The 24,191-nt window shown below is 41.5% G+C and overlaps 1 protein-coding gene across 3 annotated transcripts in view; it reads right to left on the reverse strand.

Annotated features, from left to right (window-relative positions):
- The window catches only part of TMEM255B (transmembrane protein 255B), a 65,329-nt gene that overhangs the window by 38,892 nt on the left and 2,246 nt on the right, over positions 1–24,191 (reverse strand). For 2 of the 3 annotated variants that reach the window (XM_065675767.1, XM_065675765.1), the window contains exons 2-4: positions 23,977–24,030; positions 18,760–18,902; positions 14,069–14,131 (exon numbers count right to left, since the gene is read on the reverse strand). In XM_065675767.1, coding sequence (XP_065531839.1) covers positions 14,069–14,131; positions 18,760–18,902; positions 23,977–24,030 — 260 coding nt within the window. The remainder of the gene's footprint in view (positions 1–14,068; positions 14,132–18,759; positions 18,903–23,976; positions 24,031–24,191) is intronic. The other variant, XM_065675766.1, reaches the window with a different exon arrangement.

Consider the following 24,191-nt stretch of genomic DNA (forward strand, 5'->3'; position numbering starts at 1 on the left):
GAGAGGAAATAACACTTAGAATGAGAGACTTTTCCACACAGTATTAACTGAAGAGTTGTTACCTATCTTCAGTCATAACACAGAACTACGAAAACACTTAAAAATGCAAAACTAGTGCAAGGATGGAATCCTAAATTCTTGCATACTCCTTCTCTCAGAAAACTCGTGCATTTTATTGCAGAATCCACCTGCCTCAGACAACCTCTTGTCCTTCTACAGGCATACAGCACTGCTGGCTGCACTGTGCCCTGTGCAGGTGAGCCTGGTGAAGGCAACAGAGCCAGGGGGCACTCTGTGGCCAGGAAAGCTGGTCCTGGACACTCTTCAGCTGTCAGAAATACACCTGGCACGGGTACTTGGCAACCACCATCTCCCACAGCAACTCCCAAGAATGATTTTGGAGCCAAGAGCTGGCCACAGACCCAATTCAATGGGGTATGTGACACAGCCACCCTGGCTGCAGCCATACTGTCATGCAACCACCACACCGCAGGTCCCCAGGTACTCTGTGGGCTGCATCACACGCTGCTGTCACTGTCCCTGCTCTGTGGCACATGGAGACGTGCAGCCAGTGTTTGCCAGCAGACACAGAAAATCACACTGCTCATAAGCACCTGCTCGCTACAGGCTGATACCCCGCTGGCTGTTTCCAGCATTGCTGTGAAACTCCTCTCTCAAGCTTGCTAGGCTCCTGGTCTACATTCTCACACATACCTGGTTTCTTCATAGCTCTAATTTAGCCCTTACCTGCTCTCAGTGAAGAGGCACAACTGCTCAGATAATGACAGTCATTTTCAGCACCAGATGCTGTGTAAGATGCCTCATTCTCCTGATTTAGACTAAGTAGCTCTAAGACTTTGGAAAACATGGATTTTTGTTCTCGAAATCACTTCAGTATCAGATGTAAATTACATTATCTCTAACAGACTCATTTAGCTCATGCTAAATGGCTACTTTTGCATTGCACAGCCTCCAATGTCTCCAAGTATTGTGCTGTTCATCAAGTCTGGGATTTTTTTCCAGACAGAGGAAGAATCACAATTACCCTCATCAATGTAAATTGAGAAACGTTGTCATCCAATACCTGTGGTGCTGGAAAGCGAAGGCTTTGCAAAAGGCTGTGTAAATGTTATGCCACAGGTTTGTAAAGCCTTTTTTATCCCCACGCAGGTTCAAGTAAACATATTTGGAAAAGAAATTCATGGAGCAGTTTGTTGTAGGCTGCCCCTTATATTACATTCTCCAAACAACAGTTCAATTCTGTGTGCCTTTCTACTGGATTGACATCCCTATGTCTCCAAGTTCAGAACTTAAAATAGGCTTAAATAAATCTGCTGTGGTTTTTCGGTATGCTGGGGATGAAGCTGTGAGAGCAGAAGTTTACAAAAAGTACATCACAAATCCAAAACCGAGAACGATTTTCCACCCTTGGCACAATCTCAGCCAAGAGCTGCATCTGTTACCATGGCACCTCAGCAGGGTTTTAGATGAACAGCCTGCAAAATTAACACAACTAAACTTGTTGCACTGCATTCCAGATGTTGTTATCAACTAAGCACTGCCTGTCTTGTGAAGTGGGATGCTATAAAAGCACTTTTAATTGTGAGGTTTTTTTCTCTACCTTGTAAAGCCCACTCCTGTGTGGCCCCATCTCCTCCCACAATGGCCATTTTTTCCCCCTGCCCTTGGGACTGTAGTTCTGCGGCTGTGATGAAAAGTCAGTTCAGGCAAGGCTCTACTACATAGGTTTTCACAGCTGGTCTAATTATGGGGTTTCTCAATACACCAGGTAATGTACTTCACAATATATGGCCTGCCAACTTATTCTTTCCAAATGTTAGCTCTTCAGTAATAGCACTGCTGTAACTGCGGCTCCGTTGTCGCACCGCAGGAGATAGGTTTATGTCACATTCATTATTCATTAATGCCAATCCCAGTCATAGCACTAGTTACAATGGTACAAATTCGTAATGATGAAAGACTTCTATGACTGCCCAGCCTAGGCCTGAAGAACTGTGTCCTAGGCTGGCTTCTAGGTGAAGGAGGGAAGAAAAATAAGCGCAAAATGCCTCCTGTTTCAAGAACACCAGTTTTGGTACAGCTCAGGAAGACAAGGACTGGGACTGGGATCCCATGCGTAAACACATAACTTGCTTCTGACTGTAATACACTTAATGACTACCTAATAATGTAGCCAATGCCCATGGCAGATACCTATATTACCAGGAAGGCCTTCACACAGAAACAGTACACACATGATGCTGTCAGGTGTTCAGCTCAAGTCTGGTGCTTAGATCAAGTGAGCACATCAGAAATCTAAAGCCTTTCCACAGTATCATCACTGCTGAATTCAGCAAGTCCAGTTACATGCTTTTGAATATTATCGGCAACAACACAGATCTTTGACTCAGATTTTCTTCCCTCTCACTGTTGTTAAAAGCACTTCAGGGCACAGAGCTGAGCCTATGTGACTGCTCACTGTCATCTGAAATGGCACCTTACTCTCCTGTCTTAGTTTGGTTCCCTGCTGTCCACCAGTCCTCTCTCTTGATCCCTCTCCCCAAGGGTTGCATCTCTGCATACCAGCTCCTATGTTTGCCCAAGGACACAGCAAGCCAGTGCAATTCACTCACTAGGCAGAAAACTATCTGTTCCACCAGATAAGTTAGATCTGGCAACTTTAAGGAGAGACAAGCACTAGAGCCAGTGCAAAAGAGAGGGTGAGTCCATGTGGCCAAGATAGAAAGGAAGGAGGTAGAAGTGCTGGCAGCAACTGTTAGGCTGTCTCACCTATTTCACATTCTTTGCACTCCTAGGGATTATCAAAGTAAAAGCTAGGTCTTAGCCATAATGAATGAATTATACGGACTGGGGTTATTTTGCTCTTTGTGGTCAAGGAGACTTTTGGCGCACTTTTCCAATATTGTGTTAGGGATAATTAGGAAAAATAGGAACATGAAAAGGCCAGTTGGTGTAACACAAGCAGGGAAGAGGTCTCATGAGAAATTTAAGCAACCCCACATGCATAAAAAGGCAGAATTAGATGAACAAATGTTGGGAAAGAACACAGAAACCGTGAGAGGTATCAATTATTATGCCAAGGAGAAAGAACAAGATCAAACCCACTTTCAAAATAAGGGTGGTATTTTCATTCAAATAAATTTCTCTTCTTGCCCCACATTCTGAAGGGCAGAATGATAAAGGGCAGAATTTGCAATATCTTTTGTTATGCCTTAGATACAGTTAATTTTTATCATAGGTAGGCATAGTGAATGCATATTGCTTCCTCCTCTTCCCGTGGTGCTGATGCTCAACTTTTGCAGCTAATTCATCAGTTAGGCTATTCACAAGGGCAAGGGACTGCAGGAGTGCCCATGAACAGAAAATGTGCAACAGGGGGACTCAATGGTCCCAGCTCTCTTCCAGCCCAAGAGGGCTTATTCAGCACAGTTAAGGCAAGAAAGGGAGCACAGTTTCTGAGTCTGCTTGCTCCAGCTCCTCCAGGCACACATAGAGATCTTCAGGACAGAGACTGTTTCATTACTGGTCAGATAAATAGACTTACTGAGTTATTTGGAACTTTATTTGCGCCATTTGCTGTGACAGTCAGTTATAGAGATGGGGAAAATTAGCATCTGATCACATTGACACATTCCTAGAGTTGCATGATGGGTGTGCTGGGTCCCACAACAGGAGATGGCTCACATGGCCATTTTTGCTTCCCATTTCTCTTTAGTGGATGAAAGCCCATGGTTCAAAAACTACCTAGTTTAGTACCCTTGTTGTTAAGCTCTTCAAAAGGCTTGCACAGCCATCCACACTAAAGCATCTCTCTTCCTCTCCCTCTCCCTGTCAGCTAGCAGTGACTGTGCTGTTCTCACAGATGTTGAGCACAGCGACTTAACTCTGTTGCAACCCCAGTTATCTAGAAAAGTGGCATGGAATTTTTTTTCCTTAACATTGTGCTATCCAAATAAATATCCCATGTTAACTCTGACAGTTCCCTTGTCTAGGTCTCTCAGTTGAAGTTGATTTCACCCTCTAGAAATGCTGCCTTGAACATTGATCTGTAATTTATACCAATCCACTTTGCACTACTCTTTCTGTAATTTGTCTTTCTTTCTAACCTGCTAAAGCATTTGAAGATGTAGATTCTGTGAAAGCTGATATATGAAATAAAGATTAATTTTCCTGTATTTTTATTTTAAAGCAATTAAAGAATGGTGGGAATTAAACCAATGGCTATTACGAAACTTGAAACAAAGTTATTGAGAAGGGTTACCTGATTAATATGTTCTTTCTTCTCTCATAATCTAATACCAGCTACAAAACCAGACCTAAACCAGCCAGGAAATTATTTAACATTTTTTTATAAGCAAATTTTTACTAGAATGACCAGTCTACTGAAAGAAATAACCTATATCATGCAGTTTCTGTGCAATTAAGCTTCCAAACTGGAGCACAGTTAGACTGCAATCAGAGAATATAAATTTGAGATACATGTAAATGAACACATATTAAATTTATATAATTCATTCACTGATGAGTAAATGCTTGTCTTGAATCAGTTAAAAACATCACCACTTACAACACACTATCAGGTCTCCTGGGAGCTTGGGAGAGTTGCTGGACCACAGCAGATGTTACTAAAACAGCCGGCAGAAACACTGAACTGTACTTGGTTCACATTCTCCGTGACAAGAAAGAGAAGGCATCCTTCCTGGGGCAGGGTTAGTTTCACCACTGGTGCTCTTTTAAGCCCCCACAGCATCTGAGCACCCCTGTTCATATCCCAGCAACAATATACCACAGTTACTGATTTCCTTCTAGCGGCAACGCTAGAAGGAACTCTCAGCTTCACTCAGATGTTTCAACCGGTACTGCTGTATATTCTCCCTTGTCTAAGCTGATACCACAGCTCTAATTACTAAGCCTCTCTAGTTCAAGCAGGTGCAATACATATGCTCTGTTCTACCCATGTTTTAGCTGCTTTTAAAGAGATTTGTTTAAATAGCTGTTCTACTTTTCTTTTAGCCCATTAAATAGGGCACTAGTTATATGATCAAACCCCTTCCCCCTGTTTCAGCTTCTTACTGATAGGTAGAGGAACACTGAGTTTCCCCAGGGCAGTTCAGGTATACTGTGTTTTTACAGGCAACACCGCTCCTGGGCCATCTTCTCGTTATTTCACAAGTCCTTGTCACCCTATTCCAAAGTTACTTTCAGAATCAGAGTTGGCACCCCCAGATTATCACTTTGTTTCAAGGCCTGTCTTTTGGCAATGTAATTTTTCATTCATTTCCATATTTTTTAAATCTATATGGGTTTTAGCTTTTTAATTCGTAGAGGTGTGTTTCCATACTCCATGGTAAATCACATGAACTAATTCCAGATGACTTTTGAGACAAAATTACGCATGCCCAAGTATGTATTTCTGAAACAGGAATGTCGCGGTGCTCCATCCAAAGTGAAGCAGTACTTCTCATCCAAGCTGCTGGGTGGTACCAATTGTGGTGACTTGTATGTGGTGAAGCTGATAAGGAAATTCTCTTCAGGGGGAGATTTAATCCTACATAACTCCAGCTACTTAAAAAAAAATATGTCTTTCTCTCAGATGGTTATTTGTGCTCCTCTGTAGTCAATGGAGATCCAGACACTTCCAGATACCTTCTATATCCACAGTAGAATGGAATGAATTAGTTTCTGATGGTATCTTTTTTCCACTGGCTATAGAGTGATCATAGATGAGGAAGTATCGGTGCTGCCAAAGCTAACATCTTGTCAACACTTCTCTCATTCCCTCGATGTTGGCTGTGCCAATTTGTGCTTTCTCACTTCAGAACTTCCCTTCAGTCATCTGACAGGGATTTGCAAGGGAGGGAAGGGAGTAATGTGGAAGGAGAGAAGGGTGCCTGGGATTTGATGAAGACTGAGCGTGATGTTGTCCAGGGGAAAAAAATTAAATAAAAAATCAGCTGGAGATAACAGCTGGAGAAATGCTAATGGTCTTGGAACCAGCCTAGACAAGCCTTAGTCCAGTAGGCACTTTAAACTAGTAAAAATTCCCCTCTTGCAAACGTCAACAAAAGCACTTATCTAAGAACGGTTAAAAAAGATTATGGATTTAAGGATATCAAATAGTCAGGAAGCAAAAACTAGATACTGCATTAAAAGGAAAGCAGACAAAAGTGAAACATAAATCTAGATGCACTGATCAGCAGTGCTGACATTATAAGGATCCATCTTTTATTGATGAAAATGGAACAAGCTCATTTCATCACTTAGACAAAGGTAGCTGTTCAGAGCAGTATGAGAACAATAAACCAGAAATAAATAGCATATGATGTGTCATAGAAGTTTATGCTTCCTGGTAAAAAAATGGTGGAATTGACATAGATCAAGACTGCTGCGGCTGACTGCTTCAGCAGCAGGAACTTTTTTTACACCAAAGTCTGTTAGTGTCCTTACAAATCCTCATTCAGGTTGCAGTGACTGCACCGGTTTCTTAAGACACAAAACCACACGCTCTTTATCAGAAACACATTACCATTAAATTACAAACTTTCATGTAGTGAAGTTCTACCTGCAGAGTCTGGAAGACTGTATCTGGCCAACAGGGATACTCATCTGTGTAACTTGATCAAATTCTTCAACAAGAGGATCAAAACTGCCTGTCCTTTTATAGGACAACCCTCGTTTCACCTTCTCCACCAGACACACATGAGCACTTATCCTAAATTCCTCACCAATACTTTCTATCCCCTATTCCTGCTTGCTAGGAAGAGTAATAAATTTCTTTATTGTTCCACAAACACATTTCACGGGTCATAAGCTTCACTTTTTTTCAGCATTGTGACAGTAATGCTTTCATTACATAAACAGCACAAGAAAACACTGGCAGTTAAAAAGTGTCCTATTATGCACTTAATTCCGTGTGCTGTTTTCAAACACAAATCTTGAAGGAACCACATCCCAAAAGACATCCACTTACTATGATAGAGGACTTACTTGAATTGAATCGGTGGCTCTAGTCTCTGACTCAAAAGAACAGTGTCAGCCTTTAAAAATGGAGTGTCAAAAATAAGCTGTGCTGGTGCATGAGTGTTTTCATATACATACACACATATATATGTGTGTGCGTATATACATATACATACATACACCTTCTGTTTCTATAGGATTTAAGCTTACAGAAGCAAAAAAAAAAAAAAAAAAAAAGCCATTCTGCTTGCCAAGAAAGCTCTCCAAACAGGAGCCAAACTCTGTCCTAATTTTTATCCCTTTGCAATAAGTTTTCCATTTCTTTCTACCAACGATGACAGTGAAAACATGGTAGTTTCTCATCCAAGACTGAGCTAATGCTGTGTTGGGTCACAGGCTGGGGAACCTGGGCTGGGTAAGACCTGGGACTGGTACAACCAATAGACCAGTGTAGCATTGCATGAGAGGGAAAGAGCTACTGTGCTAGCCTACAGCTGGATGAACTTGGTGGCATCACTCTAGGTATGTCAAAAAGACACAGCCCTGACAACGGAATAGAAAGAACACTACAGACATGACCGTATTTCCCATCTAACTAAACCATCCTGACAGACACACCTATAAGGACTGCAAAATGCACTTTGCACAATACAGCATAGTGTGAGTGGCATAGATGTTTTTGTCATTATGCCAGGTTATTTGCCAGCTCGTGTCAGCTGTAAGAACATGTATGTGTGTGTGAGCATATATTACATGTTACATACACATGGTTATGTCATAGTACATTTATGTGTTATAATATTTACATATATGTATTTCATGACTAGGTGATGAATCTGCACTGTTAAAACCCGAAAGCATAGACCTGTAGATATGTGACATGAAATACTGATCCTTAAAGAACGAGGCAGACAGGAGCTGAAATATCCCCCAGACTTCCTTTGGTAATTCACACAGTGAGAGCATTTATTTTTGTCTTTGAGTCCCTGAACTTTAAAGTCCTCAAGACACTCTGGGGAAACTTATACTTCAGGCATTTAACTCACTGACAGCATTTAGACGATGGTTTCATGGCATAGTGAGTTGATATAACACTTTATTCCTAGCAACAGAGACAAGTCTTGTTCCATCCTCCCACAGACTCCCCTCTCAGCCATGCAGCCCCACCAGTTACTTTTGCTATGTCTGATGCTCACTTGGCTATGAGTCTTTTCACTCACTAATCCAGTAGAAACTGGTTTTGGCTGGGGCAAGGAAGAGGAAAGGAGGAATCTGCAAGATAGAGGAAGAAGGAAAGGAGGGAAGAGGAGACAGGAACGCTTCTCTGTGGCAGTGGATATTCATATTCATATTTATTATAAATTGAAAATCCTCACTTTAAATCCACAAGATCAAAGAAATGAATAAAAGAAATTCCAAAATATTTTACTCCGTCCTTCATTCATGGAATATGTATTACTAATAAGAGTGAAATGCCTCTCATAGTATTATACCAAGTAAAATAATCAAATAAAGCAAACAACTTTTCAACGGTTGATATTTTAATTGTCCGTAAAACTTTCTTCTTTTAATTTCACTTGCCTTCACTTTGGATGGTGCTTTCACACCCACAGACATACACCTGTCCTCCTCCTCTTCAGCTGAAATAACTGAGCCTTCAAAACATCTCCAGTTATTTATCTCACTTCTACCTATGACTTTTGCTGAATGCTGTCCTGCATTACAAGGAATAACTCAGAATTCCCAGGCATACCATGGGTAGACCGCATTTAAAATCCTTCCCAAAAAGGATTAAAAGGGATCACAAAGCTGATTCCATCCAAATAAGGCAGCTAATTCTGAAGACTTCACCATGTTTACAGCTGTCATGGTTTAAACCGAGTTCACTCACTCCCCCCACCTCCTTTCTCCCTCTTTCTTTCTTCCCACCCCTACCTCCCCCCCCCCCCCCTCCCCACTCCCGGAGGGATGGGAAGGAGAATCGAGAGAATGTAACTCCCACGGGTTGAGATATGAACAGCCCAGTAACTAAGGTATAACACAAATCACTGCTGCTGCCACCAATAATAATATTGATAAGAGAAAATAACAAGGGAAGAGAATACGATACCACCACCGAACGAGTTCGATCCCCGCCCCCCCCCCCCCCCGGAAGGGAGTCCGTACCCTTCTGGGTAACTCCCAGTTACCTCCCTGGGCATGATGTGCTGTGGTATGGAATACCTCTTTGGCCAGCTTGGGTCAGGTGTCCTGTCTCTGCTTCCTCCCGGCCTCCCCTCGTCCCTGGCAGAGCATGAGACTCACAAAGTCCTTGGTCAGAGTAAACATTACTTAGCAACAACTGAAAACCATCAGTGTTATCAGCACTGTTCCCAGGCTGAAAGTCAAAATATAGCGCTGCACCAGCTACTAAGGAGAAAAACTGACTGCTGCTGCTAAACCCAGGACAACAGCGCAAAAGGAGACTAGACAGTCTACACATAGGCTGCTCTGCTCTAAACTCACAGCCAGAGAGAGTTATAGTATTATCTCTTTCATAATCTCCTCAGTATTAAAGAAGAACAATATAATAATCACTTTACACAGGATTCTCCTTACTACACTTTAGCTACTTGAAACTCCAGAGTCTAGTCTAAATCACCCTTCAAGGCTCCCTCCAGAACCTAACAAGAGAACAAAATGTCTCCAAAGGGCATCTCATTATAGAGGTCTAAGAGGTAGGCATAAGAGACCAGGAAGATACTTTCAAAGAATAAGCTGCTTGATCACACCAGCTAATAAGATTCTGTTGTATTTTGAAAGGAATGCAAACACCTAAACAAGAGCCAATCTTAACCTCAGTTAAGCATGTGTGTCAACCTACTAATTATCTTTATATAAATCTCCTTGTCTGTTTCTGAAATGCGCAGTTAGATCACACCACAAAATCTAGCACACATTTATGACTGAAAATATAGCAGCAGCAGGTCTTTTCAATTTTAATGATGTTAAAGGTGTTAAAAAAGACAAGGATGACTGCTCATTTGTTCCATTATTATTATTTTTACATCAGTGTTGTTTTTCCCCTGAACTATATGAAGTATGATCACACAAAAGATAATCATTGGAAAAAAGAAGTGATGTTGACTTCCTCAGACACCTGAATTCAGGGGAGAAATACCATTACCTTGGTAATGACAAAGATTGCCTTTACTTTATCTGCATGTCCCCTGCACTACAGTAAAGACTTCTATCATTTATTTGTTCAAGAACATCAAAGGTAGTCTCAGGAGATCTAGAGAATTTCAGTGTTTTTTCTCTCTATGTGAACAAGTTGCTTTAATTAGCTTAATGTGCAATATGGAATCCATCAGCAATTAGCATCTCTGATCAAAATCTGCAGTAAACTCAATTTCTTCCAGATGTTTGATTTGCCTAGAGAAGTAGATGAAGCACACAGTTTGAACAGGTATATATATATATATATATATATCAGTATCCTTTTTTGGTGTACATATTAATAAGAACTATCTTTACCCAAAATGTCCATTGGGCTTTTTATGATGGACATAACCTATTTACAAGACTTTCAATTTTGAAAAGAAAAAGAGGTTTGGCTTTTCTGAAAACTGGCTCACACATGTAACTCCTTTAAAAACAAGGCTTTTCTTCGGAAACAGCTGAAAGTCTAGTGGCAAGAAAATAATCAGAGATAATACTGAAATACTACCTCACATACCTCTCAACATAGGGTAAGAACACATGCACTGTCAGGGAAGTCTACCATTAAAAACAGGAGGGAAAATTACTGCTTTTTCCAACTTCTGCTATAGGTGGTTTTCAGCACTTAATTTGAAATCCAATTATTGTTGACAGAGATTAGGAAGCAAGCATACTTAGGCATGTAGACTTAGCATCCCTTGAGAAGTCTGAAGAAATAGCTTTGCCTTTTCTGTTTGTGTGCAGAGCTCCATGTTTTAACTTTGCTCATGTCTTCAAATTCTGCTTTTGTCAGAAGCAGTGTCTCCTCCGCTAAAATCACAACAGTCATCTCTCTAAACAAGTCAAGGACCAGTTTGAGCCAGTTAAGCAGTAGATTTTTGTCCTAGGATCTCCTAGACATGTCAGAAAGAAAATTAGGTGTGTCTTAGTATGAAGAAAAAACAAGTAAGACTCAGCAATGAATGAATTCAGGTCTCAGACCTTTTGCAGACCATTGTCTTCATCCTAAACAGTGCTGAGGTTTGAGCTAACTCACACTTCTTGAGGGGTCACTTCTGCTTCTCTAACCCCTCCCTGTCCTCTCTGTCCCCTTTATACTCATCTGATTTTCTTCAGCATCTCATTTTCTAATTGGAAATACTTTTTACTGTAATGTAAAGAGATGGCAAGCAAGGAAACAAGCAAGGGCACTTCATGTTTTACAATGAAATCTATTTGATTTGAGCAGTATCACATTTTCCAGCCATCCAGCACTAAGTGTGCTTTTGGAACAAAACAACATAACATACTCTGTTCTTCAATCCATAACCTGCTTTGCAGGGAACAGAGAAGCAAAAAGGGACAGTAACATATCATTCTTCAATTTTTGCCGTTTGCCAGTTAAAAACATCCCAAATCAGTGCAAATCTTTAATCAAGGGGAAATTTTGTTCTTCTGGTGCCAAGTTTTGCATAGCAGAGCCAAGCACAAATGCTAAGAGCAGAAGTGAAATCATGCTAGTCAATGAGGCAGAGCCTGCTTCTGCAAGCAGCAGTTCCTTTGAATTAAGGGTTATACCTTGGTCAGCACATTGAACTTCTACTGTGGGCCCTAGGATGCCAAGAATGAGGTCAAAGAGGTGCAATATTATTAATGCTGTGTTTTAAGAACAGAACATTGTCCATTCTGCCTAACTGTGCTTTCGTTCTTTCTCAAACCATATGCCCGCATTTATTGAGTGCTGGGGTTTTGCTGTACTAGTTCTGCTAGTCATTACATATTTGATATTGCACTTTGCATTTCATCACCCACGAACTTATCTGGACTTACAGAGGATAGGTCGCAAGGAAACAGAACTTCAAGACAAAAAAGATAAATAGATTTACGCAAGAAAAGGTCAATTTAAAATAGATCTACATTCATTTTCAATTAAAAAAGAAAAAAAAAAGCCAGATAATTGTCAAAGCTACACCGGGTTAAACTCAAAGTATGTTGCAGTAACTGTTCAAAGAAAATCACACTAAAATAGAAGCAATTGAATAAACAATTTCCTTTCCCTCCCACCCTCTTTTGTCCTGCTGCAATGCATGGAATTTTTAGTTACAGGACTACAATATTTCTGTTACATTTCTGTGCTTGTATAAATCTTTACAATCTTATTGATGGCTGCAAATTTGTAAAGCTGCCCTAAACCCTTTCAAGCAAATATACTCAGTTACACCCCGGGGAATAATTACTGCCCTCAGTTCAGTACGACATAAACCCTTTCAATCTCATCCCTGTAACTTTTGAGAACAAGCAGCTCAGCCTCTGCAAAGACGGTGTGAAAAGGCTTAGCCCACTGTGGACGGTACTCAAGGCAAGACACACAATTAAACTTTCTAGTTATTTTCTGGGTCTGTTCCCCAGAAACTCAATCTTTCAGCAGTCAGATCATCACTAAGTGTAATTAGCAGGAAGCAGTTTTCCTTGTTTCATGCTGGGAAGCGCAAACAGGCACTAATACCAAACATACCATGCACTTATTTCTCCACAGTCCTTGTGTAAATGACACAAAATATTGAGCATTACATAGTTTAACCACTGCTTACCCATCTTACATGGTTTTCAGTCATTTTACTTTCTGCTAAGGACAGAAACCATAGAAAACTAAAGCTGAGTAGAGGAAAGATGAAAGATAAAACAACCCTAAAATGTTATGCCTGTTAGTAAAGTAGCACGACTGATGTGGAAAACAAAGCTATTTTCATCTGCCCACCACTGGGTCTGCAACTTAAAACCTGCTAAACATGCAGACATCAGAGGCAATAATTCCTAAAAACAAGTAAGCTGTTTTGTCAGTAGCAAAATTAATGAGGCCTGGCCTGATGCAGATTTTTGTCTCACGGGTCATGTCCCATTTGGATTCTCTAGTGTTTAATGAGAGGTGAGCTGACATTGCAGCCTTTACCACCATATGGCAACTAATTCCTAATTCTCTCCTCTGCCCACCTATGAATTTTCATGAAACCTGAAGGAATTGCACACCTTTGAAGACTCTGCCTCCCTGCTGAACTCACCTGACACTGGTCAACACATTCAAAAAATGGAAGAGGGAACAGAGAAAGACACAAACATCATGGCTTTTTTAATATCATTCCTTTGGGAAACCCAGCTAGAAAAAAAATGCTAGAAGAGGGGAATACTTGCTAGTACATCACTGAAACTTAAAGGCAATGCAAAAAAAAAGTGGTATTATGAAAGAAGTCTGCCTACAAATAGTGAGAACAAGGCTGCATTCATGAAGAAGAACACCGGAAATCACAAGACTGACTTCCTCACATAAATAAAAACAAGGGGTTTGCAAAGCCAAGCTAAATCCAAATACAAATTACACAGCATTGTCAGATCATGTCCCACCTAGCCAGGGAATCTTGACAGCCAGAGCTATCAGCTTTTTAATTCTTTTCAACACATACAGTTTCAGGAAAGTGTTCCTGACTTAAAACTGCACAGGAAGAGGTCACCTGTTACTGTTGATATGACTGTGTTGGGCTTGTTCCTGCCCAAATTGACATGACCTGTGCACTGTGTCTCTCTCCCCATCTTTTTCCCAGTCCTGGCCAAGCTCTGTCACACAGCTAATCCTACCTGGTTGATTCAACTCACTAAGCCAACGGCAAAGTACTTCAGTAAAAAAGAGCAGGCTGCTTCTTTCAGCAGTCAGACCATCCCTTGCCTTGTACAGATGGAGTCACTGGGCAACTCATATTCTCTGAAACTTCTCAGAAATGGTGAAACAAATAACTAACATTTTAAGTCAGATACAGCAGTTTTAAGTGAACGGGAAATCCCTGCTTTTTTGTGCTTTTCAAGACATTCTGATATGAAAAAAAAAAAAAAGAAAATGAAAAGGGCTGTTACTTACTATTTGTCGTCTGTTCTCTACCAGGTAGATGCCAACAATCCCAAGGAAAGATCCAAAGCCAAGCTAAGGCAAGAACAAAACCAACAGAAACACGAGGTCAGCTTATTTGGTCAAGATACAAATGCACCACATTGATGTCTGAGCTGATGTATCATACAGATGGGATAACTTGGGTGAGTCAAGGGAATGGGTGGAAGTTACTGCTGGACATAAATCATATAATGTAATGGGGAATGACCACAACTGCAGCTCTTTAATTCAGAGCAAAACTTGTCATGCCCATGGCAGCAGGGTTGGTCCTTTCTGACCCTAACTATTCTATGATTCCATGAACTAAACAGAAGCCTGCAGAGACATATGCTTCTATAATCTGTATACTGTTAACTATAGTCACACAGTTTTAAGCTCTTTTTAAAAATTAAGCAAAATGAGAGAAAAGAACACTTACATTTAGCCCATATATCATTATTTTGGAAAATTGCAAAGCTTTAGGCAACTGCAGGCAAAGAGTTTTCCTCAAAAAATTAACATGTTTCTGTCATGTAGGTAACCCAAGTTCAGACCCTTAGGACTGTTTTTGTTTGACTTTAATGATTAAACACTATCACATAGCTCAGAAAAATTCCTCACTACAACAGCAAAAGGACCAGTACAGTTAGTTTCAGCATGGGACAGCTGCAGCACCAACAGCCACAGGAGAGAGGAAAGGAAGGGATGCTGGAGTAAGCTGGCCTTGCTGTTCCTCCAAGTACTGCTTCAACACCATGCTGGCAGGAAAAGTTCCCTCCTTATGATGGGTCCATGAAAGCTGGAAGAGGTGGAAACTCCTTGGATTCATGGTTAACATGAGGTACAACAGCAACACGTGAGACCAGCCTTTCATCAGACTTTCCTGCAGTCAGCAGCTTATGTGGGCTTGGAGAAAAAGGGTCTTCCTGGTGCCACACACCTGAGATGCGACTGGCCACATACTCGGAAACAGCTGCAGCAGGAGCACAGGTGTCAACAGGCTCTTTCCATTGACTTGCCTGGCCACACACTGCCCTGCAGTCACCTCAGTATCAACCCACTTCACTTCCACACTCCTTGCTGTGCTCTTCACTAGGGCTGAAATTCCCAGACTCACTCCTAGTCACCTCCTCAGCTCCCACCCAACCTACCCATGGACAGGGCATGGACAGGTCTAAGGAACCTAAGGCCCTTTCTGGAAGGAGAGCCCCAAGTATGGTTCAGAACCTTTCCTCCAAGCACAAGTTTTTAAGGACAGCATGTCCCAGCCAAGGGCTTAAGCAATGCCCGTAACTCCTCGCTGTTATGCACAACTGCTCACAGCCGAAAGCACATCCCCTGGAAGCACTTTACTCGCTCAGTATCACAACAGGAATCCATCACACCCTCTCAAGAAAGCAAATGTAGAGAAAAGAGAGCTGCTCTTGAGTGCTTTGGGAAGATTTATGTGAAAGGGAGGCACAAGGACTAAAAGCAGAGACTTTGAAAGAGTGAGCACGAATATCCATGCTGACAGTTGAATAAGAGAGACACTTGGAACTGTGAACAAGGACACTTTGTTCAGGGGACAGCAACTTTGTAAATTAAGATAACTACATCAAAATGACACCTGGTTCTAAGCCCCATTTCTCATGCCAATGGGAGCAATCCATAAAGCCCCATTTATGGCTGATGCAGGGGACACAGAATGGAGTAGTATTACCTATGCGAAGAAAAAATGAGAAAATTCAGAACAATGACAATTAAATCAGAAGAAGCAGAACCATAGAGACTACATTGTAAGGCACGCATTGCTGAGATTGGATTAGAGTCATATGTACTTGGTTTCTTGTCTGTTTAGACAATAGGCTATTTGGGTTGGGAATGGGAGTCCAGATCAGTATGGTGACTGGGACAATTGGACCCTGTAAACTCCTGGTTGAAGCCTTATAAAAATAGCAAAAGAAAATAATACAAGCAGTAGTCATAGAGAAGTGACATTAAAGTATAAACAGTATTTATAAGGAAGTGAGGCTGAACAAGCTCCAACTCTGTCTGGCTTTGCAGTCTGTTCCACAAAGACATTCCGAAACCTAAACAGATGATCGAGCAATAATCTACTAAATGCAGACACTTTCCAAAGTGGAACATTACACTAACTCATCTACACACAGAAATATTTTATGTTCAATTACTTTAGATGCATAAACGCAGATAATACCTAGCACTATAAAGATGTATTTATAAAAATGCTTTCTCCAAAACAAATGACCAGTGACCACGTATGCAAAGAAATTAAGGCACCTAACTTAATTTCTTGAAGCCAGTGGGAACTAAACAGAAGCCCAAATTATATTTTATAGATATTATATTATTAGATATTATATCAGACTTAGCCCTGAAGCCCTGCTCTGCAAATGCTTCTAGATGCAAGTAAATCTATGCAAGTGGATAGTCTTACTCACCTATGTAGGGCTTTGCAAGTTACAGCCTAATTCTGCATGGGTTTTAAGACAAAGATCCTTTACTTAAGGTCGGTGGAGATTTAAATCTCACCCACCACCCTTGAAGTTAATATTCTGCTACTGGATTCCATGAGAACTAGTTCTTATTTTCAGCTGTAATTAACAGTCTGACCTCATAACCTTTCCTTTCTTTGAGCCCAGTAGTTAAATACGTAGTGTCGCATTCTCACCCCAGCTTTAGGTATCCGAAGTGCGGGATCAGCTCTGTCTTGGTTTTCTAAGCTCCCCCTGCTGTTACCAGAAAAAGAGAAGCACCTTTTGAGGGTCATCTCATCCCGAAAGAGGCGGCTGACTGCTGACTGGCAAAGGAGAGGCCATCCCGTGGTCCATCTGCCAGTGCTGCACTGGAGGCACGAATGCAGCAGTGCCGTCAGAGACCTCTGACAAGGCGTTTGGCAAGATAGCATGCAAGGTCTGCATAGCACCTTTAACTCCTGCTAAAGGTTTGTCATATTTAGTGGATTAATGAAGTTTAAACCGACAATACCCATCACCCTTTCTCAGTTACTTCAGTAACCCCTCATGTGCACAAAACATTCTGAATTTTATGAAAATTATTTAGCCCTCACCATCTTTTGAGGGGAGAAAATGATTAAGAAAAGGTTTTGTTTTCAAAGCATTCCGATAAATTCTAGCTATTCTATCTGGTTATTAATGCCATTTTGTTATTCCTAAAAGAAGCTAAGTGCTGAAATAACCTGGTCCGTGCATATGGGTTTATTACCTATTACACTTATTAAAGGCAACAGTTTAAAAATCAAACTTCTTTCTAGGGAACAAATGCAGGTAATACAGTCTTCTAAAAGATTTTAATTCAAATTAATCTATTTTAGCTTAATGAAAGGAAAATTCATTCTTTCCAGGTTTTATTCTTGGAACTACTTTTTGTTCTAATTTTAAAACATGACTCCTTATAGGTCATTATTCCAAAATTATCTTTCTGAAAGACCTATTCTCAGCATGACACTAAGATATAAGAGAACTTGCTTAGGAGGAACAGTTCTAACATGACACTAAGATAGAAGAGCACTTGCTCAAGAGGAACAGTTGTAACTCAGCAGTTATTAATGGGAATGCAAAATGTATGCACAGTATTAAAAGATACATATCCATCTTCTCTGGGCATTTCGTTCCAGAGAGAACAAGAAATAACAGTACCTTACAACACGTTTTGGTAGTGGTGAAGTCACATACATAAGCAGGTGCCTAACTACACAAATTTCTTTCTTCACCTAGCACCCTCTGCCTCCTGGCTAGCTTGGGGTGACCAAATGATGCAGATGGGCCTTTTTTAATTTGCTGCCCATACGCTCTTTTTCACATCACTGCCTGGGTATTTAAAATGTTGGGGGGTTTGACTCCAGGGGTTTCCATGCTTTTGGATATGACCAGTCCCTTGTTCTGAGATCAGAATGGGCCATGGGGGTTGAACTGACAAGAGTCTGACAGGGCTAGCCCTCACCAGAAGTCACAGAAGCACCACAGGGCAAAGTAGATGCAACTCAAATCTTGTGCCCAGTGCAGGAACATGTTTAAACGGCCAGTTCCCAAGGCAAAAACAAGACTAAGGATTTTGAAAGAGGATCTTGTACAAGAGGACTGGCAGCAAGACTGCACAAGAGGATGTTAGGCAGGCTCAAGGGAGAAGTTTCCACGTGCCCATCCACAGGGCTTTCCCTGTGATAGACCCAGCAGAATTCCAGGCACATGGACAAGAGAGCAGAGTGGTTTTTTCTGTTATTGAAACAGTAAACCTCTAAAAGGCTGTTTAAATTTATCCCATGCCTCCTGTCCAGTCACTTACACACCCAATAGAGACCAGTTGGAAGTCAAGCACAGGTTCTCACGCAGAATCCTGTACCAAGCATACTGCTGTGCAGTGCAGCCTTGCCCGCCTTCTGCCCCCTAACAGCCTTCCCCCTCTGACACTTCAGAAGACCGACTTTACCCCCCTACCTTATCACACATGCTAGAAAGAGGTCAAACCAAAGACACACATCTCTCCTGTGAAATGCAACAGGACTGTTCAGGGTTGGGGTTTTTTGTTTGTTTTTGTTTGGTTGTTGGTTTGTTGTGGGTTTTTTTATCGGAGCTTCCCATAATAGCTGATAATAATTTCTCTGAATTATCACCTGCTATCTCTGTACCTAATAATCTAAAATAGGGTTCTGTACTCACAACGATGCCTGGGTAGTAGCCTCCCACGGTAACATTTTCTGTTCTTGTAGTAGCTGCCAGACCTATGGTCAGTATGAAAACAGACACTACCAGCAGAGAGACTGTGAACCAAAGCGAAGTCTTCTTTCTTTTTGCAAATTGTCCTGTAGGAAGTGGGGAGGAAAAAAAAAAAAAAAAAAAAGAGCTTTTCATTGTGATCATGGCAGAATAAATATAAAATATCAAAAGATTTTCTTTTTTAATCTTCTCTGTTGGTAACCCGCTTTTGTTCTCCCACTAAGGAAAATTGCTGGCAGACAACAGAAGGAATTAAAAAACACAGAGTTAGATAGAGCTCAGCATAGCTTAATGCACACGCATCGAGTACATGCACGAGAAGAGTTTTTATTAAGCTGAACTGAAAGTCAGTGACAATGATAATTACACCTTATCTTCAGCAACATTTATAATTAAGTATTGCTCACATCCCTAAGTCAGATCCTGCAGGCCCTAGACAGTTACCTACCTACCCAATGTGACTCTACCTGGACAGAACATAAAAATTCATATTTTAGACAGGATGAGTAGAAGCTCTGCATGATATCATGAAAACAAATGTGATCTTCCTATTCACTGAAGTAAGCAAGCCGATCTACCTCTGGAGCAAAGCTGTAACACAGTTGACCAGGGAGTGATACATGGGATTACCTTTTTAAACCAGTAGCTGCTTACTGAAACACATTCATTATCAGTGGGATTTGGATTCAGATATCCAGAAGTGAATCTTGGCAGTGTTCAAGGCCAGGTTGGACAGGGCTTTGAGCAACCTGGTCTAGTGGAAGGTGCCCCTGCCCATGGCGGGAGCATTGGAACTGGATGAGCTTTAAGGTCTCTTCCAACCCAAAACATTCTGTGATTCTATGCTACATGACCCTAATTAACAACAGGCACCCAATGACTCAGACCATGGTCCCCCTTTCTGGTGTTTTCACTTTGAATGGCAAGGCAGGAGTGTGCAGGACCACCCCTGGAGCACTGGGCTATGGGATACCATCCCACCCCAGGCTGTAACTGGGCAGCATGGAGCTCCAGAAAGAACACAAGAAGACAGTGGCAACGTCTCTCCCCTTTGTGGCCTCATGAAGCTGAGGGTAGCTCTCAGGATGAGGCAGAGGCTGTGGTGCTGCACTGAGTACCGGAGGCAACAGCCCTCACCAGGGTGCAGTAGGTGACAGGGGAAGGCAGCCTTGTGTGGGTCAGACTTTGAGGGTGCTGCTGTAACCAAAAGCAGGGGCAATGCAGGAAAGTAAAAAAGCAAGCAGAAACCATTTGCAGTGAGTCACTTGAGTTTAAAGTCAGGTAACTTGGTTACAGTTCAAAAGCCAGGCTGGATTAGTCATATTTGCAAACCAAGTCAAGTAATTTCAATTAATAAACGCATTTATAATAAAAATCTCTATTTGTTGACATCTCCCCAGTAGAACAACCAGACAGAATGAGTCCAGTATTTCAGTGTGAAATGCAAGCATCTTCGCTGAAGATAAATATCATATGTTGAGCTTATGCAAGTAATGTACAAAGTCTTCCAGGTAAAGATCAAGAAATAATTCATAAGACCCTCCAGACATCTCCCCTCTAGCCTGTGTCCCAGCTCTCTGCCTCTGCCCATTCACTGTTAATCCATGGAAGGTCACTGGGGACGTGGAAACAGAGAGGATCGTCATTATTAATCAGTTCATCAAGTGTATGGGGTTAAAGGCAGTTCTTTCAAAGAAGCCAGTTCATATGGCCAGAGGGGAAAGCAGACTTCAGACTTGTAACTCCACAGATCAGTTGCCCTTCCCAAAGCCTAATACAATTCATTCAATATATCTACCAAATTTTAAGTAAAATCTGATGCCCTTGCCACACTATCATCTTTGAAAATTCATAGAGATCAGAAAATCCCCAGTAACTGAAAAAAGGCAAATGCTCTACCTATCTTTGAAAAAGACCCAAATGATGTTTTGGGGAATTACAGCCTCATCAACCTCACTTTGGATCCTGGGAACGTGGAACCGAAAATATGAAGCAACTCCTCTTGTAAGATATTTCTGGGCACATACAGAAAAGGTGACTGGCAACAGTCACCATGGATTTACTAGAGTCAAATCATTTCAAAGCCAGGTTGGACAAAGCCTTGGGTGAGATGGTTTAATGTGAGGTGTCCCTGCCCATGGCAGAGGGGTTGGAACTAGATGATCTTAAGGTCCTTTCCAACCCCAACTATTCTATGATTCTATGTCTGATCAACCCACCTGCCTGCTATGACAAAATGACTGGACTTGTGGAGCTATGGATGTCTTTTATTTTAAATCTTTTTAACTTGATATCCCATAACATTCTCATAAACCAGTTGGGATATCATGGCCTGGATAGGTGGACAAGCACATGGTTAAGAAATTAGCTGGATTGCTGTGTTCAGAGGGAAATTAAGTGAATTCAACAGAGGACCGCAGAGAAGGTCAGGGGCTGGTGCACTTCCTGTATGACAAGAGGCTGAAGGAACATGGTCTGCTCAGCCTGGAGATGACAGGGCTTTTGGCTGGGCTACCAGAGGTGGTTGTCAAAGGACAGACTCAGGCTTTTCATAGTAGTGCACAGCAGGAAGACAGAAGGCAGTGACATAAACTGAAATGCAAAGAGCTTCAGGCTGGTTATAGGAGGAGAAAAAAACGAAAAATCATCATTAGGACAGTCGAGCATTGGAACAGGGAGCCCAAAGAGGTTGTGTTGTCTCCATCCTTGATCAATCAAAAAAGCCCTGAGAAACCTGGTCTGACTTCACAGTCGACCCTGCTTTGAGCAACTTCCTGAGGAACCTTCCCACCCTACTTCTTCTAAGACTCTATGGTTTTATGATAATCAAGGTTAGGCTAAAGGTGGCTTGGGTATATATGCTCATAGAATCATAGAATAGTTAGGGTTGGAAAGGACCTTTAAGATCATCCAGTTCCAACCCCCCTGCCATGGGCAGGGACACCTCACACTAAACCATCCCACACAAGTCTTTGTCCAGCCTGGCCTTGAACACTGCCAGGGATGGAGCATTCACAACCTCCCTGGGCAACCCATTCCAGTGCCTCACCACCCTCACAGGAAAGAATTACCTCCTTATATCCAATCTAAACTTCCCCTGTTTAAGTTTTAACCCGTTACCCCTTGTCCTGTCACTACAGTCCCTGATGAAGAGTCCCTCCCCAGAATCCCTCATATCCTCTCTTATGAAACTACAACTGCAGTGTAGACATACTCTAAAAGGAAGTAGGAACACAAACCTTCTGAAAGCCAATGGGACAGATGATTCTCAGCCAAGTGTTTCTGAAGCCACTGAATGCTTTTATGAAAAGTGCTTGAGGAGCTAAGCCTCCACATCTTTCTCAAATTAACACCTGTACTGGAAAAGGTTAACCAGCTTGCATGGAGATAGACTAAGGGTGCAACCTGTCCTCCAGAGTTTTGATTATCAGTAATGATGTGCAGAGAAGAAAGACATGAGTCTGATTGCCCAAACTGAGTTTGCTTCAAATTATCTTAGAAAAAGCTTTTTCTTGGTATGTAGTTGGAGTAAAACAGATGTGGATTTAGTGAGCTAAACCAGAAAAGAATATCATTATTTATAGGGTAATTTTTTTTTGACTGAACTACATTTTGACTTTGAAATTTACCCATGCCATAAGGCATTTATGTATGAGATACCCTTCAGTCCTTACATTCATCAATGTTTTACCACCTGCATCTCAAATCAGAGGCAAACATAGAATCATAGGATCATAGTTAGGGTTGGAAAGGACCTCAAGATCATCTAGTTCCAACCCCCCTGCCATGGGCAGGGTCACCTCGCACTAAAAACATCTAACCACATCTCTTCTTTTTCATACTCCTGTTTGGAAACTCATAGCTACATGTAGGTAGCTATGAACTCCACCCTTAGGAGAGATAACTTACAGGCAGGAGAGTAGAAAAGGCCCCTTCTGGAGCAGACACAAGGTCTTGTTCTCAAGGATTGCTATATTCTCGAGAAGATGGGTAGAAATTGGGACTAAACTGATTTCTGCTCTAGCTGTTGGACTTTCCTTAGTCACGTCAATAAAAATCTTTGCTGTATATCAAACTGTGTATAATTACATGTACATACGTCACCAGTATATTGCGAGGCCTAAAGAATATTTGTAAATCAGATGAAAAAGACTACAGCTGCAAAGCGTTCCTACTATTTGTTTCCTTCTGGTATTTTGGTCATGTTGGCTCCCAAGATTTGTCGAGTCTTTGTTTAGTGATGTTTGTAGCAGTTGCCATGCAGCTTTTTGGATTTGTTTTCAATACATCTCCCATCCAAAACCCAATGCCAGACTATTCCCTCAGGAGCCCTGTCGACAGCACAGACAGGGGGGCTGGCCCAAACTTCTTCCCTGACACTCCCTGTAACAGGGCTTGGACTGAAGGCTGACCATACACAAGAATAGCAGTTAAATTAAGAACAGAGGAAATGTTGCTGTCAGTATTTCTAGGCTGAATTTCCTTCCTGTAAGCTGACATTCCTGTAATGCAGGCAACAGTTAATGTAGACTATTGACTTTCCAATTTTTCAATACTGAAGCGTGTCTCTGAATAATTTTGAGATTTATGCCCTTTAACTTCTTCAGCAATGATTCAGGATGAACATTATAAACTCCTAGTTTGGACCTTAATCCAGTTTAGTTATAGCTTCAAATTCTTATCTCTAGCATATCAAAAATCAAGCATGTAGGAAGAAACCTTCTTGTCGCATCCTTATTAGCATTAGCTTGAGGCTGCGGTCAACAGAGGATGTGAACACGTTATTACCTTCTATTGGCAATATTCTTCAGCAGTTTTGGTCAGTAAAGTATAAACTGAGTTCTGATGTGGTAGCAATGGGCACTACAGTAAAAATTGGGAGATAAATTAGAGGGATAATGTTGCTTCCACATCACTGGCTTGTGCTCTGCCCTGCATAGACTTAAATTGCTCATGAAAAGGAACAGTCAAGGAAACACTCTGCTTTGCTTTTGTCAGGCAAAGTACCTTCTCAAGCCACTCAGCCCTGCTACCCCAAAGGAAGGGAAGAGAACACTGTCAGAACAAGGAGGCACCAGAGTACTGCCTCCTTGGGACAGAAAGGCACATGAGAAGAGAAACTGAGATCACCCTCCAGAGAGTAAAAAAGAAAAAAAATACCTGCTGAAGACCAAGTTCTGCTGGACTCAGCAAAATCTCGTGTTCGTTCATCAGCTGCAGGAAACAAAATTATATTTACAGTGCTCTGTTCACGGTAGCTGGGGGATAAATTCAATTTGTAGGAAGACTATGGAAAATGAATGGTTTTGTGGGGAGGGGAACAGGTCAGGCTGCTGGTAAAAAGCAAAGCGGTGGATTTAATGATGAATGGTAGG

The sequence above is a fragment of the Lathamus discolor genome, chromosome 4, assembly GCF_037157495.1.
Source record: "Lathamus discolor isolate bLatDis1 chromosome 4, bLatDis1.hap1, whole genome shotgun sequence".
In the NCBI taxonomy this organism is placed as follows: Eukaryota; Metazoa; Chordata; class Aves; order Psittaciformes; family Psittacidae; genus Lathamus; species Lathamus discolor.